At 36.8% G+C, this 17,352-nt stretch overlaps 2 protein-coding genes across 8 annotated transcripts; one reads left to right on the top strand and one right to left on the bottom strand.

The window, feature by feature from the left end:
* Positions 1 to 1,365: 1,365 nt before the first annotated feature.
* On the bottom strand, positions 1,366 to 9,175 carry LOC119984970. 5 transcript variants are annotated; one of them, XM_038829103.1, is made up of 11 exons: positions 9,051 to 9,175; positions 8,151 to 8,291; positions 7,578 to 7,739; positions 7,374 to 7,479; positions 6,133 to 6,312; positions 4,798 to 4,960; positions 3,686 to 3,984; positions 3,252 to 3,278; positions 3,000 to 3,089; positions 2,170 to 2,229; positions 1,366 to 1,991 (listed from the first exon to the last, which is right to left on the bottom strand). In XM_038829103.1, exons 2-10 carry the CDS (start codon positions 8,163 to 8,165, stop codon positions 2,171 to 2,173), a joined length of 1,101 nt encoding a protein of 366 aa, XP_038685031.1. In that variant the 5' UTR covers positions 8,166 to 8,291; positions 9,051 to 9,175; the 3' UTR covers positions 1,366 to 1,991; position 2,170. The 5 variants fall into 5 exon arrangements, with proteins under 5 accessions (XP_038685031.1, XP_038685032.1, XP_038685033.1 ...); XM_038829104.1 differs by having other exon boundaries at positions 9,008 to 9,152; XM_038829105.1 differs by lacking the exon at positions 3,252 to 3,278.
* Positions 9,176 to 11,097: 1,922 nt separating this feature from the next.
* On the top strand, positions 11,098 to 16,950 carry LOC119985809. Of its 3 annotated transcripts, XM_038830206.1 has the most exons (3): positions 11,098 to 11,250; positions 13,866 to 16,166; positions 16,716 to 16,950. In XM_038830206.1, exon 2 carries the CDS (start codon positions 13,970 to 13,972, stop codon positions 16,148 to 16,150), a length of 2,181 nt encoding a protein of 726 aa, XP_038686134.1. In that variant the 5' UTR covers positions 11,098 to 11,250; positions 13,866 to 13,969; the 3' UTR covers positions 16,151 to 16,166; positions 16,716 to 16,950. The 3 variants fall into 3 exon arrangements, with proteins under 3 accessions (XP_038686134.1, XP_038686133.1, XP_038686136.1); XM_038830205.1 differs by lacking the exon at positions 16,716 to 16,950 and having other exon boundaries at positions 13,866 to 16,545; XM_038830208.1 differs by lacking the exon at positions 16,716 to 16,950 and having other exon boundaries at positions 11,106 to 11,250; positions 13,828 to 16,545.
* The last annotated feature ends 402 nt before the right edge of the window (positions 16,951 to 17,352 follow it).

The following is a 17,352-nucleotide window of genomic DNA, read 5'->3' as shown; positions in this document are numbered from 1 at the left end:
GTAGAATCGGAATGTGTGGCGGAGCTGTTTACTGTGCAGGCGCCGAATTGAGGAGCAACAAACTTCAAGTCTTCTGCATTCAGAGCAAAAGCTACAACTTCTGTAAGGGTTCGGACAGTTCTGGTTGAGATGGGGAGGTTTGAAGAGGAGTGGGGATCTAGAGCCTCAGTGAGAAGTTCTTCACATATGTCGCCCTTTTGGACATCTCATATGGGCCTAAATTCGGGATCGTCGGCATGTATGCATAAAAATTTCTCACCTGATCATACATCAAAATTTATATCTGACGATAGAGTAAGTGAATCCAATATGCAATATTGGCCACAAGAGTATTGTCACTCGTGATAGTCAAACCATGCATCTCCCGAGTCTATACAATTTGACATTAGATATATTGATTCTCTTCTTTATTCTTTTTTTTATAACCGAAGAACTACCCAACTCAACATACCCCTTGAACAATTAAGTGAGCATAATCTTTGGATTGATTGATAAGCCAATTGCCAACAGGGTAAATCTTGCGATAAGGCCTAATGCACCTGCTAGTTAAGTCGGATCGGAAGATATTGATTCTCATGGTTCGATAACAATGATAGTGAGTAATGAGATATGAGATGGGATGAGTGTTGGCAACACAAGTCAAACACTTAGTCAGAAAGTCAAATCTAATGGTGTATATTAGGGGTGACAAAAAGTATTGAATATGACCAAGTAAATGTTACGTGTTTACGAAATATTTATATGTTCGGGTCCTAAATCTGGAATGAAATTCGGATATATTTAATTGATTAAACTCATATTGATTTAAATCCGGATAATAAGCTAATCTAGGTTAGGATCTTGACAAATAAATTGGATAAGATTTATGTGTTTGGATCCAGTTTTAAATCGGACAAAACTTTTGTGTTTGGACCCATATTTCAGACCCATAACTAATGTCCAAACTTGATTTAATCCGGATCGGACAAATTCAATCATTCGGACCGAACAAATTCGATAGTTCAAACTGAATAAAATTTTACCACCCCTAGACTATGCGGCCCTTTCTACTCTTTTTTTCTATCTCTACTGTAGGTTATATTGCAGGGTCACAACTTGCAGGATTTGTTAATTGTTTATCTCATACTCATTCAATAATAGAAAATTTTGAATCCCAACCCTGAAAAATTAGGTCCGTTTGATATCATTTCTAAAAATTATGAAAACAAAAATAAAAAAATAGAAAACATAGAATGAATGCAGTTTGTATTTCTTGATTCCTAATTTTTTTCAAATAGTTTCCATACTGGAAAATGACAATAAATTTTGTCTATAATACCATTAGTCCAGATTAAGGTAAAATCCCTTTATTGTGCACAGTAAACAAAAGCAAAATCAACATAGTAGTCAGAGTCTCATATCTGATTCATCACGACTTCAATGATATAAATAGTAGCACTTCAAACAAGTAAAAAATGTTTTGACTTGAAGAATTTAGTTAATACAAGCAATTCAAAAAAAATATATGAAGCCCAGCACATTTCATATGATTGCCTTAATTGCCGTCGAGAAGATCCTCGAGCCAGAGAACCAGATTCAAGAATAGTGCTTCCATATTTTCCAGTGTCCACCATACACCAGCTCATGTAGCTCAAGTGGCAAGAAATGGTCAATACTTGTCCTTGCGGGGAAAGTTTGAAGTCCTTATTTTATCTTCCAGTCACATGGTCCTGTCTTGCAAGACCAAAAAAAAACTATTTCATGCATGAAACCAGACATCTGGTACTGAAGATGTAGGCCAATCTGCTTATATGCAACATTGTTCCGCGACTCAGTCTCATCGGCTTGTGCAATGTTAAGCCAGCAAGTTCCGTCTTCTAATGAGGAAGGAAGACCAGAAAAGTTCACGTCAATATAGACTTCCGCGAGTAGGAGATTATTGCAGAGAACCAGAATCTGGTCACTCAACTGTCATCAACTTGAATCAAAGGGTGGAAAGGAAACCAGAATGCCTGAAACCAAAATACAACTCAAAATAGAAACCAAACAAGCAGTCGAGCAGTATATAATATTTCATACTTAACATTTATACACGTATCTCTGTTGCTCACAAAGTCAGCTATTCTTAAAATACTTTGGACTATCACTCACACGCATCCCAACTGCCAGTGACTGAAGGCAAGGCCTCACCTTAACGTTTCTCCTGCGGATAAGTGGCTGGGCGAGTACTTGAATTGACAATAAATGTATCTGAAAACAATAAAAATGTTACATTGTGAACTTATTTGCATGAGTAAACAAGAGCAACTCCTCTTCAAAAATTGGAAAGGGGCTTTAGAAGGGTAATAAAATTATAAAAAAATGCATTTTCCTTTTCAACTTGCCGTTGAAACCTGTATAGTTCTCCAATTGGTACCTTAAATTTAGATTCTAATTGAAAGTTTCTGTCGCATATATTCGTACACTCACAATCTTTACTAATCTTGAAAATATAGTAGCACCTTTTGAATACAGAAAGACAATTGAAAGGTATGGTGATAAGACAAAAGGTCAGCACGATTAATCTGCAAGACTGCAACAAGGATAGGCCACTTCTTCCCATGGTGCAATCTGAACTTAAGGTGTGTAGATTAGCTCTGGGAACAATGCTCCAGATGGACCTCATGAGCAAAAGGCCAGGGTCAAGGAGCAGCATGCTTTATCCCTGCCAACCCTTCCACTACACTGACGTTTCAGATAAGAGTAATGAACTCTAAATATGAGCTAATTAGTTTATTTTGAAATGAAAATCAACTTTTTGTTGGAGGATACCGAGGGTGACTCTTATCAAGAATACAGAGCTTGATAGATTTAACAATCAACAGTCTTTCTTTTCTATGGCAATTAGCTAATTCTTGAATCAATCATAATAAATGAAAACCAAACGTTTGCTCAGAGTATGTGCGTATTAAAATGTAAAATTATCACTGTGTTCAGCTTAACAATCTAGACATCAAGCATAAAGAGTCAATTCTACATACCTACATCAGTATGCACCCCTGAGTTAAGTAGAACATCTGGGCCAGCTTGCAGAAAGGGGGACTGTGTATAATTTCCCAACTCAGCTTTATCTGGAAAATGCAGAGGCATGAGATGGTAGTTTATATGCCAAATGATAAGGAAAAAAAGCAACAATGGAGCTGTGTCATTTAAGGGATGTCGGCAGCATAGAAGAACATTGCAAAATCTGCCGTACCTTACTTTAAATAGTTATGATCCAATTGCCATATTACCTTTTACACATGCTTTTGTAATAGAACCTACATTCAATAAATCCAGCTTATGGGCAATTATTATAAGAATACCTAAACGAAAAGCAGGAATGGATTAAGGTGAGAGTGCGAGACGATATTTCCTCCAGTTGATGCATTCTTGTATTCTGTACTCTCAAAGGAAAAGGGAAACCAAAAACCAAAAGAAGCACCAGCATTCTCTCATATCACACTTTGGACATATGCACCAACAGGTGGTGATAGATGAACAAGAAAAGCACCAACCAACAAATTCTAAGAATATTTTAGAAGCACATCAGGGGCATAACTCTTCTGGAATTTAGATATTTCAATTTACACTCACAGTTGACCTGTTGCATCGTTTTTTTCTGTCGTTTTTTTGGTTTGCGTAGTGAAAGCTATCCATAGTACCACAATTGGAAGTTATGTTGTACCTCCCACATTTGAGACGACTGCAGTCAAATCTGAGAAACTAGAAGTCCAAGGAACTTGAGATGCAGGATTATGAAACTCCAGTTGATTTCCAGTTTGATCATCAGGCAGTGACCATTGGCTACCAAGCCCCTGAAATAGATACTGAGACTCCATAGCTGATGCGTCCGAACTCAAATCCGATGAAAATTGAAAATGGCCACCAGAAGCTACTGATACAGGATTCATTGCAATATCTGAATTGACACCGCCAGTGGGTAACGGGGGTAATGTATCGGCTGCAATTCTGTCCATCATCATCCTTGAACAAAGGGCAAAGTTGTGAGATTCTAGCTATAGCCTACATAAACCTATGTGATTTCACTTCTTGCTCATGGCAATCTATGAGTTCATTCTATTGAGGGGAAAGAACATTATATAAAAATGCTAACAAACAAATAACTTGGCATGCACCTACAATCAGAGAGAGTGTGATATTCAAAGAACAGAGATTACGTGAGAATTAAGAAACAAGGCAAGCTTAAATGCCAGCATGGATGCATGATCTGCTGTTGTATATATAGAATTGTAATCTTCTTCGTATACTTAGAAGAAGATAAGTAGCTGTAATATTGTTTTCATACTTGGGAGCTTTGTTGTCACTGTAGCTAATAGGGTTCAATAGCAATGCAATTTCGTTAAACAGACCAATCACAAAGAGGATATCAAAAAGTGAGGTACACCCAATCTAGAACATGATGTCAGCAGTCCCAAGTCTCTTAAACATGGAGAGGAGGTGGAAGTGGTCGTGACAATCCATCATGCGTATTTAAATGCAGGTGTCTGAATTTTATGGACATCTACGATATTCTTAGAGTTCCAATGTGGTGATATGTGAAATCAAGGCAAGCAATAACAAGCGAGATAAAAAGAACAATAGTTATTATCTATTCACAAAGAACCAAGGAGTTCTTGGCCTAGTGGTAGCCTGCTTTTTATGACTCGAACTAAGCTAAGATCTCATGTTCGAGTCCCCTCTCACACTACTACTACTAATAATAATAATAATAATAAAAGAACATAACCTATCAAAAACAATTCACAAAGAAAGAATTAACTTAAAACAAACTCTCACCGGTTGACAGATTTTATTTGTATAGGACAGAAATTGGTCCAATCAGAAACTCCATTTATCATGTGACATCCAGAACCACTGCCTAAAGAGTCAATCTGGGGATGAACTGGTGGTTGAATCAGAGGCTGCTGCAGAGTGGGGTATCTCATATGTAGACGGTTAACTGCACTACAGGAAAGAAAAATCCACTAAATTAAGACGATACTAATGAAAATAGGACTCCTACTGTACTCTTCAAGCTCAGGAAATGACATGATTATTGCGAGTCCACCACAGTAAAATATATGGGTTCCAATAGAGCAAATATACAACAAGAGGAAATACATTTCAAATAGCGAGTAATAGTATCAAGTGCACAGGTAAAGTCCAACAAAAGATATAGCAGCAACAGTGGATAGAGATAATGAAGACTTCAAAAGTGGTCTTCAAAGAAAGTCTCAATTTAACTCAGAGATGCGAATGTGAAAAGAGTATGGTGAATGATTCATCATCATCATGTACGCTCGTCCGAAGACAGTTTGGGGTTGGGAACTGTACACTGAACAATTAATACCCTCAAAAGGCTCCATTCAAAAGCTCTTCTTTTTGTTTGATGGAAACCAAAAAAAAAGGTTGATAGGAGGTTATATAATGACTTCAAGAAAATCTAATGAAAACAACTTCAAATCAATCTGAAATTTGCGAATTAAGAAAATCATGGATAGAGTTTCATATGAAAGAAGTGCCTCCTTAGTACATAGTTTGGCTACCACTGGTAGTGTATATGCTGCGCCAAAAAGATTATCTTGGAAGTTGGTTAGCATGCAGCCAATGTTACTGAGACCTTGCTGTAATTGTAAAAGCATGTAAAGAGTTTTACACCATTAAAGCAATTATGTATATTCTCTATTATTCCTCTCACAAACAAAGTGAAACAAAACACATAACGGACATGCATCTAACCTTAGTGGTACGTCTTCAAAGACCTGGGTTCAAATAGTCTTTGGACTAGCCTATTGTTGTCTAGAGTTGCTTATGCCAAATATTAGCGTCAAAATTTAATAGCCAGGTCTCATTTGGGGTGCACATTATAAAATGCTCTGAATGCATATGAGTGTGAACTTGGGTATCTATATGCATGCAGGCCACATATACATGCACGCATGCATTTCTCTTGTACATGTCTAACATAAGGAAATAAATGATCTACACACATGCCTTTTTTATAGGGTGCATGCATATATCTAATGGAATTCAATGATTACGTAGTGCAATGTCACTTTTCCAACCAGTATGTTTGAAGTTTGAACCTTGTGCTTTGATGTAAATCTAAAATGCTAAAACGCTAAAACTTACCAGGCAAGTCATAAATCCTATTTTGCATGGAAGCCAGTGGCACCATTGGAGATGCGCACTCCATCAACTGGTATTGATGCTCCAGTAATTGATTGAACACAATGATTTGTCTCTTCAACTTTAGCCTAACATGGTAGGCTTCAAAAAAGTTGGGATTTTTTTCTTCCAAATAAGCCAATACTTAGAAACACAAAAAGATAGATATTAGTATTACCAGACCTTGTCATGAAATGCAAACAACATATGCAACACAGACATCTATAAACATTTGATGTCAATGATAGAGTACAACAATCTAAAAGGTCTTTCTTAAATCCAAGTGCTCAAGGATCCCCATAAAGGAGCATATAAAATAGTGGCAGTAACCATGTGGTTGGATCTTGTGCATTAGCAAGAATTTCTAAAAAAATTTCCCCCGAGTAGGAATTTCTAAATATTGAGAGGTAAGAAGGGAAAAGAGCCACCAGATAAAGAACAATGGTTTAATCCACAAAATCATACAATGTACACTATTACACAGAAAAGAAATGATAAGCACAAGAAATCTTGATCACTTGATGATCTTCTCTTTGTCATATATTATACATCCTAACGTAGGGATATGTCTGGTGATCAGGTTTATTAGCTTTTAATCAACATATATGACATCACCTTACAAGTTCATACACTAGCAGAAACACCACTCTCTGAGAAGAATACCCACATCTCTAGGAGAAATTAAAAGATACCTATAGTGATGTGATGCACTTAAGCGTGTGAGAAAGAGAGACAGCAAATCAATAAGAAGGATAATCAGAGAGCAAGAATAAGCTAGAAGAATAGCATAAACACACAAACTCGATCCCAAAACTAAGGAGAGAAGATGGCTTCTGTTGCAAGCAAGTGGCTATAATTTGTCAATAATCTTCAAAACTAACTATTACAATTTACAACTTGGAACGATCCTTTTAAAGCAAATTAGTGTTGCCCTAGAAAGTTTAAATCTGATCCGTCCATCTAAATAATCTAAACAGTCAAATAAATGCCAAAATAAACAAAAGAAAAGTAAATACTGCTAAAGCAGCAAAAACAGAACACGTGAATAGCACCATGAACAGTATTGCTACAGTAAATTAAGTAATTAACCCTAAAACTTAAAGAAATACTAGAAAATAAAACACACATATGTCAAAAATAAATCTTCCTAAAAATATTTTTTCCATCTAATTTTGGGTTGCATCAGGATAAATACAGAAACTTACCCCCACTTGTAACCCCAGGCTCAATTTTGGCTCGACACTGGAGTGTATTTATTATCTCATCTCTATTCATATAGAGCTGCAGACACCTTTCGATCAAATTCTTTACCTATAGAAGTCATTTCACATAGGAAAAGAAACAAATAAATTAGGCAACTCCCATCTGATTAAACAACAATAGAATGCAAATGTATTAAATGCCCCTACTAGTTCAATTTCTGCAAGTGGAACTCTCCTGGGCTTGTTGTTTGAAGTAGAAGCAGGAGCAGCATTGACTGGTGGAATATCTGGTGTGTTATTTTGCTGGTCACCAGATGGCCCCAATGATGACTGTGTTGAGAAGTGTATATCTTTCGCAGCTCGTGAATCCTGTGAAAATTGCCTTAAATTGGTGACTTAACCCAAAAAAAAAGGAGATGCAGCACTTCTACAACAACTCAGCTGGAATCAATTAAAAAGCTTTCAGATAGCCATTTGGTAAGGTAATCTGTTTGGCATTGGCCAGTTGCTTTCAATGAGTTTTTTTAAAAAAATTGACCAATTAGGCGGAGGGGGGTCCTTCAGAAGAGATAACAATCGACATAGTTACATTCTATTCAACAATGGCAGGTTGTATCGATGTGAGTGAGTCAAATTCAACCTCTGACAATAGAAAGACACTTGAGAGTCTCTAAAAACAGCATTCGTTCATAGTGTAAATGACCCACCATAACTATAGCTTATGTAACCATGACTTAAACTCTACTTCCAAAGGAAATAAAACAACTGATAAATTAATACCTGAGAAACCTTCATGTCAATTTAATGCATGAGCAGTTGAGCACCTGTATTCCCTGTTTGGATTCTAGACCTTCCACACTGCTCCAATAATGTATGATTCAGAAGGGGCCAAAGTAGTTATCAGTTTTAAGCTTACAAGGCCTGCAATAATCAGTTTCAGGCTGGATGTCATAATCAAACAAAGGCAACTTAACAAACATCATGCTCAGAACAATTGACGCTGGAAAGATTGATGACAGTCGCATTGTAAGTTTGTAACACAGTAACAGTAGTTAAAGAAACGACCCCATATTCACTGAGCATGATTCATTTTAGAGATGAGTAGTAGTAATTAGAAATCCTTGTTTACCTGGGGAAAGACTAGAATCTAAATTTAATAGAACATAGCTATGTAGATAGCAACACACAGACAATGGTAAATGAAACAAATCACAGTGTATCTCCTGACAAACTGTTTTGCCTCAGTAAACAAACAAACAAAGTAAACATCACGGAATAAAAGATATAAAAACATTGAACTCAGTTCATCCTCTTTCACCGCATGGTATTTCGAAAATGCAGTTCCCAGCATAGTGATAGAAGAAACAATACAAAAAACATTAAAGTAACATATAAGCGAACTACAAATTGTACCACTCGTTCTCCTCTGCACTAGTTTGGTTACCGAGAAAATCCAAGAGAAAAGGCAAAGAAAGAGAGAATACAATCGCAATCTTGATTACAATTTTGGTTACGCCGTTTCATAGTGATCTCCAACTTAGGAAACAAACTTCAAATTCTTTCATCTTCCCGTATTCTCTATGCAACCAAACACCAAACACATCAAAAATACGAAGAACAAAGAAAAATAAACTTACACTATAGAATTGCGAAGTTACAAAAGAAAGGATTCTGGATTACCGCGAAATGAAAACCAGGTCTCGATGGCTTCCTAGGTTTATACTGACAGTGAAGAAGCTCGTTGGCTCCGGACTTTTGAACCGTTACGCAGTTTACAGCCCCTCTTCGTCGGGACTTTGTCTTTGTGCCGTGGACAATTAGCTTGTCTTGGTATTTGGGCCGCGTTTACTCGTTCTTGGGCTGAGACGCTTTGGGTGAGAATCGAAACCAACCCGGCCCGGCCCACTTGAAAGGGTATAATGATAATATATAATAAAAAAAGAAAAATTGTAAGGTGATATTACTTTTTCTCAACGGAAGCGCTACATATCCCTAACAAATTCAGCCATCACATGTAATTAGACAACGTAATCCCTAAATTCAATGTAATTAGACAACGTAATAACGAAATTCAATGTAATTAGATAATATAATACCGTTATGGCCAGTTATGGAAGAAATTGTTAGGGATATATATAATTTTCATTTGCCTAATTTAACACATTTGAATTATTTTTTATTTTTTCTTAGAAAATCATAATATTATTACTTGTTAGACATCATTGATCTCATAAATTATAATATCTCCTCCTTTGAATTGAAAGTTTGATTCTTCAAATCAAATATAAAAATATGACCATAACAAGAATTTTTAATTAATTCTTCCACAAATGATAGCATAGTGGTTTTGGACCCAGAGAAGGAGAATGAATGGAATTGAAAGTCCGAAGTCTTGAAACTCCTTGACGTCTTTTCCACTCATACAAAAGGCTGGAGTATTTGAAACGACCAACAATTAACAAGGAGAGGTTTTGTTGTTCCATATTGTAACATCTAGGGTTTGACACCTCATTGAACATGCATGCACTCATAGTCCATCCATTTAGGTCATAGCAGGAAATATCAAGAATCAAAACACTCCCTATGTCAAAACAATCTCCATAAATATAACTAATAATAAGAGGGATCAAAAACTATCTAAGATATGTTAAAGTGAAGGTGGGCTGCATAGCAAACTTGTATTGTGTAGTTCTCGTTCTTTTGGTAATCGAGAATGAGAATGACACCATAAGAGTTTGCCTTTTGAAATATTCAATATGTCTCTAAATTCGGGTCGTAGGCCTGATAAGTTGAAGCTTTTCACTTAATGATAGGGTAAGTAAGATTAAAATTGAACGCTTGGTCATAATATTATTGTTTTCAGTGGGAATCGAGCTCAGGATCTCCTGAATCCATATGGTTTGACTCATAGAATGTTATCGATTACTAAAAGAAGAAAGAAAGTGAAGGTTGGCTACAATTCAACGAGCTTATACAAATATATTGGGTGGTTCAATTACAAATCTATTGTGTGATTAACTTTAAAAATATGTATTTTGTCATACTATTGAACATAATATATATTTTGATAAATGTTTTTTCATGCATGAGGTGAAAAAAAAATAAAAACAATTAAATGTGAAAAATGATATACCTTAATAAATTCAGGAGCATTACGTATCCCTAACAAATAAACCATAATCAGTCATAACATGTAATTGGATAACGTAATAATAAAATTCAATGTAATTAGACAACGTAATAACGAAATTCATGTAATTAAATAACCTAATACTGTTATGACCGATTATGGAATATATTTTTAGGGATATATAGAGTTTTCGTAATAGATTATAGATTATAGAAATTATTTTGAAAAAATGTGCCCCTAATAGAAGAATTTCTATAGATTTCATTCCACCATAGTTTTTCAGCATCTGTATTTGGTTGTGTATATTCCCATTTAGTATCATGGTTAATATTTAACCAGAGTTCTTTAACTATAGTCAATATTTAACTTTAGTTAATATTTGACCATGGTTAAGTAACCAGGTGCACCGCCCCCAATCCGCCATTGTAAAAGGTATACAAAACCATTTGCTTGTGTATATTCCCATCTAGTACCATGGTTAATATTTAACTAGAGTTCTTTAACTATAGTCAATATTTAACTATAGTTCGTATTTGACCATGGTTAAGTAACCATTTGCATCGCCCCCAATCCCCCATTATAAAAAGTGTACAAAACCACATTGCTTTTCCCCATGTTTACGGGTTATATTTTGGTAATTCTGTTCAGATTATCAGGTCCCTCTTGACAGAGATGGGCCATTGTACATGGTGATTCGCTGGCGCCTCAGATTCTTGTTTCTTCATACCAAGAGACTCGACTTTGAATTTGGTAAGACTCAGCTGCCTACTTTTGTAATTTGTGGTTTTCATATACAGAAAAGCATTATGCCTCTCGCTGAGAATTGTCTTCGCTGTTTGTGAAGATTGCTGTGTTTAGGGTTTTAGTTTGAAGTGGGTAACAATACTCAAAAACGAAGAAAATTGACCGTTGTTGGCTGTTTGAATTATGTTTCACTGTAGATCCAAGCAAAAATCGCCGTTTGATTTCGATTTTCTAGAATTTAATGCGACGTTTTCTGAAATTTATTTCGAGGTTGGTTGAATTTTGAGCCCCACGAGTTTGGTTTCTTCAATTGGTTTATATTCTGCGGGTTCAATGTGTTTAGTTATTGTGTTTAACTTGTTTTAAGAAGTAAATAATGCTGAAAACAGGAAGTCGATTACTATGTAGCTTTTTGCATATTGGCTATGGACCTATGGTTATCCTCGAGTGACTGCACTCATAATTATTTGTGTTTACTTTGAATTCTCCTACAAGCGAGCATATGGCCCAATGGGTTCAATTCATGGAAACAACCTTTCATCATATTATGTGGGGTAAGGTTTGCATACACACTGCCCTTCCCCGATCCTGCATACTGCAGAATCCTTATGCACGGCCACACGGGAATTGTTTTAAAAAAATACTATGAATCTCTTGTGTCTTGTTGAAGATCGACCACATCTGTGAAAATTCGATTGAATTAGATAATATATCATTTGTCTTGCAGAAAATAAATCATATAAAAGCGGAATGAAAGTTTAGTTGCAATAGTATTAGCCTCACAGAATAACACGGGAGTGTTGCATGGGGCTACGTTCTTTTTTCTGTTGATATGTCGAGTTGTGGAGATATGTTACCGTTTTGAAGATTCTGAAATTTGATGTATTGGACTGCTTGAATTTACATATCACATCTCTCATAAAGGAGACTGTAATCCTTGGATCTCAGAAAGCTTTAACATAGTAAATGTGGGGACTTTTTTTTTTTTGAATGGAAAAAGATTTTATTCAAGCACCAAGGGGGCGCAACCCACAAATGTGGGGACTTGGAGTCTTCAAAGATCACGCTAACGAGACTATTATTGTTTCAATGACAAACATTATTTGTATTGAGTGTTCCGAGAACTTTATTGAAAAAATGAAAAATAAAATAAAATTGGTGGTTAGAGTAAAGTTATTCACTCATAGGGATTTCGGGTCGGAAAGAAGATTATGTGAATTAGGTTATTTTTATTTTGATTATTGAATTGGCGCTGTTCATATTAGATAGCCAATGCCACATTAAATCTTGTTTTCTTCACTTGTTCCGCAACCAAACACACTTACTATGTCAAATTGTCAATCAATGAGAAAATCTGGCTCTCCTTAACTACGTGCTATTGTCGACTAGTTGAGGAGAGCAATGAGTCATTTTCTTGAAGACATAAAAGTGACATAATATTTCTTCTCGTATTGAAATTTTATTACCGTGAATTATTTAATACCCCAAGAATAAGTTTACATTTTTAGTTCCATCTTCTGGAGGATGATTTAAAGATTACCTCCCATGCACACACATCTATATTTGTATTATGTAATATACTATAATTATGTACAAAGATATTTGTCCCACTCGCCCACGTGTTTATTACATGTATTAATTTGTCTGTCAGGAGATGAAATTCAGAGAATCCCTGCATGCATTCAATACTTCTCCATTGAGTCTCTCTTTGGCCTTGATCATTGTATTTTGGTTGCCTTGATAAAGTGTTGATGCTACGACATTTCTCACCTTGTTGCTTAATCATTGTAAATATGATTACGAATTACTGTATCGGGATGAACATCCCAAGTACGCAAACAAAATAAAATGCCTTGAACAAAATATTTGGGGTTATCTACATATCTCTGAATGTCGTGTGTTTGTACACCCATATGGATATATCTTTGTGCATGCAACTGCATAAAATAAAAAGGCAAAGCTATGGATCATTATTCTAACCTTGATCTAGTGAAGAAATGAAATTCAGCTGTGCAGTTTCTACATACTGGCCTGCATATGTCTGCATGTGTGTATAAGGCAAAACATAAACTTTTGTAGTGAGGTGGAAGTGATTACAGTATAATCTGTTGGGAATCATATCGCCATGTCTTTTCATTTTTTATTCTTCTATATCCTAATTAAATTAATGCACTACTGCTTTTGTTTAATATTTTTGTTGTTCAAAAAGAAATTTTGGACTTTATGTTTTGTAAAACAGTGATTTTTTTGTTAATGGATGGCATCGAATATGAATGATTTTGAAGTAAATGAAGAATCGGGAGTCCAATTTGATAGATTTAAAAATTTTCTAATAATATGAGATTACGTTTACAGTTGATTTATGTTGCAGTATGAATGCTTTGTTGTTCTTAGTAAGTTGATTGCTCTACTGCTTTTAACATCACATGTTTGAAAGATTGGATTCTTTATGTTGTTGATTGTTATACTGTTTCAAGTTAAAGGATCTCACTTTTTGTTATATTGTTGATTGATGGTGTCTTTTCTTTTATTTCATAAATGGCTTTCTCATTAGATGTTTTCAATCCTTTTTCTTTGGATTAGGTATGAAACTGATTGAGTCACAACTTCTTTGCTTCTAGTTTGAAAGAGCCCAGGCTGTGGAATCAGAAAAGTTTTGGTGAAATTTGACCATTATTTATACGGAGCAGTGAGAAAGAAATATATCACAGTGCATTGGTGAATCATGGAGTGCAATAAAGATGAGGCATTAAGGGCAAAAGATATTGCTGAGAGAAAGTTTATGGAAAAAGACTTCAGTGGTGCCAAAAAATTTGCTTTGAAGGCTCAAAACTTGTATTCTGGTCTTGAGGGTTTATCCCACATGTTGACCATACTTGATGTGCATATATCTGCAGAGAAGAGAATATGTGGGGAAGTTGATTGGTACGCCATACTTGGAGTGACTCCCTGGGCCGATGATGAGACAATCAGGAAGCAATACCGAAAACTAGCTCTCCTGCTTCACCCTGATAAGAACAAGTCTGTAGGTGCGGATGGGGCATTTAAATTAGTTTCAGAGGCGTGGAGTCTGTTATCAGATGGGACTAAGAGAGCGGCATACAACCTGAAGCTTACTCCAAAAGTATTTCAAACTACTGTTCCTACCCAGAGTGGGGTTCCATCAGCACCACCGAGAGCAAATGGTTTCCATAAGTTTACCAAGGGGACTTCACGAAGAAAGACTCATAACAACAACATCCAGGCAGGTCCCACCACAGCCCCGGCTCCTCGTAAAAGAACTGATACTTTTTGGACCATGTGTAACCGGTGCAGGACACAGTATGAGTATCTCAGGGTTTATTTAAATCACACTCTTTTATGCCCTAGCTGTAATAAAGCATTTTTTGCTACAGAGAAGGATCCGCCTCCAAATGTTAACAAGTCAGCAAATTGGTCTCCCCACCAGCAGCATCAGAATTCACGCCACCATCCAACGAACAGTAACCAATTTAATGTAGGAAGAAACTCTGATGCTGCTCAAAATTTGGGACCTGGGGAGTGGGGTCTTTTCTCCCGAATCGCAGGTGTTGGTGGTGCTAGTGCTTCCCCTTCGACTACTGCTCAAGCTGCGAGTGTAGTTCAACAGGCGCATGAGAAACTGAAGCATGACGGGGCATGGGCAGCTGCAGAATCAGAGAGTTGTCATGTCTTGAAGAGGATGGCTGATTCTGTTGTTAGTACAGAGGGACCCTCGAAAAATAGGAGAGGAGATAATTATGGTGGTGACATGAGGAATCAAACTGTAATGGGATTTGGCATGGGACCTGCAGTTGAATCTAGGATGGGTAGTTTTGGAGCACAAAGCGCTCAATCTTTTTTTGGGATTGGTAATAAGCACAATAGTGAGAGGGAGTTATCGTTAGTTGATCAACGAAAGATCCTGGTGGGGAAGGCCCTGAATGCTATTCATCGAAAAGTTGGAGGATGGAATTTAGAAACTGAAATCAAGGCCGTTGAGAAGGCAAAAGAGAAAAACACTAAGAAACAGAAAGGTGTATTAAATGGTGATGTCCATGATGTCAGTCAGTCTAGGGTCGCCAATTATGGATACCAGAAGTCTTTACATGGCTTTTCTGCTCAAGATTCCGAAGAAGAGGCACATATCTCAATAGTTGTACCAGATCCTGATTTTCACAATTTTGATTCGGATAGAACTGAAAGTTCATTTGGTGAGGATCAGATCTGGGCTGCGTATGATGACAATGATGGGATGCCTCGTTACTATGTTAGAATTCGCAAGGTTATCTCCTTGAAGCCATTTAGGATGCAGATCAGTTTCCTAAATTCCAAAAGCAACAGTGAATTTGGCCCACTAGAGTGGGTAGTTTCTGGTTTCCCCAAAACATGTGGGGTTTTCAGGATGGGCAAAATTGAAATTAGTGAAACGCTGAACTCTTTCTCGCACAAGGTATCGTGGAAAAAGGGCACACGCGGAACCATTGACATCTACCCCACGAAGGGGGATATTTGGGCTTTGTATAGAAACTGGTCTCCCGACTGGAATGAGCATACTCCTGATGAAGTGGTACATAAGTATGATATGGTGGAAGTTCTCGATGAGTATGACGAGGAAGAAGGCGTTTCTGTGGCTCCTCTTGTTAAGGTCCCTGATTTCAAGACAGTTTTCCAGAAGCATATGGACCCCAAGGAAGTTAGGCGGATTCCAAAACAGGAGATGTTTCGCTTCTCTCATCAGGTACCCAGTTACTTGCTTACAGGTAAAGAAGCTAATAATGCACCAAAGGGTTATTGGGAGTTAGACCCAGCAGCTACCCCTTTGGAACTTCTTCAGGTAATTACGGACACCAGTGAGGCACCACTTGGGGAGACTGAGAAAGTGGTGAGTGACAATGGGACTGCCTGAAGACGGAGCTGAACAGGTGAGTTGTTGTTGCAAGTCCGCCGAACCTTGTAGTAGTTGTTTCCTGGGTCCCCGGGAGGATCCATGAGTGATCCAAGTTGCTTTTCTTTAGTATTTAGCTTCCTCAGACAGTAAAAACTTCATCAGGGGTAAGATATATAGCGGGAGGAAAACAAATAACAAAAAAAAAACCATAGAAAACCTCATGCATGAAAATGCATAGCCTTACAAAGTGCCTGTTTTCTGTTCCTTTTTTTTTTTTGGATTAGTTGTTTTTATTGTTAAACATATTATTAGCGCGAGAGAAACTCGAACTTTACACCTGTTCAAACCGAAGGTGTATGTTTATTGTTGAAAGTGTTATCTTTAATTACAGTCTGCAACATTTGCAGTCGCAATGCTTCTTTCTGGTCCTGTGGGCATTCGGCAATTAGGGATGGGAGAATGTTGATTTGTATTGCTTGCTTGCCCTATTCTTTATGCCATGCCGTTTGTTGGTCCTTAAGCAGATTGACCTTGATGATGCTTTGGTAACCATTCTCCTTTCTTTTTTCCTTTTTGGGTGCAGATTTTCATATCAGAAAATGGCTCGAATTTCATAATGATCACATTTCTTTGGTGATTGTTGTGATTGGAATTGTTATTGTGGTGCATGTTATTTTCATTGATACTAGTATTGCAAAAACCACAGTGTTACGGTTTCCAATGTTTTCTTGTTAAGATGAACGTACACGATTTCATGTGGGATATGTGGGCTTATGATTTCACATAGATCATATGTGTCCATCTGCAGCATTTGGGATGATTGTGACAAATAAACTCTGGATTCTTAGCATTTTTGTTCTAAAAAATCCCTCTTAAAATCATACCAAACATTGTGATGATAGTGAAGATTCAAGTTATTTCTCAGTCACCAACGAGCGATGGTTCGGTTGAATTAGGCATATGTGTGTTTAAAATTCAATTTCAATGAAAAACAAATTTCGCACGTATTTAACAAAAAAGAAAAAAGAGAGTGAGTTATCTCTCAGTCTAGCCTAACCGCCTAACCACCAATTACTCAGTTACTCGTGCAATGCAGATCGTATATGGATTGTGCAAGTAAACTACAAAGCAACCATAACGGACAGTCAGCCCATGCACGTGCATACCCGTCAAGTATGACGGTATGAGTTGCCAGATTATATCTATCGATTGGGCCTCGG

Source organism: Tripterygium wilfordii, chromosome 19, assembly GCF_013401445.1.
Source record: "Tripterygium wilfordii isolate XIE 37 chromosome 19, ASM1340144v1, whole genome shotgun sequence".
NCBI lineage: Eukaryota > Viridiplantae > Streptophyta > Magnoliopsida > Celastrales > Celastraceae > Tripterygium > Tripterygium wilfordii.
Note: the sequence above shows the minus strand (reverse complement) of the source record. Positions and strands in the feature narration are given on the sequence as shown.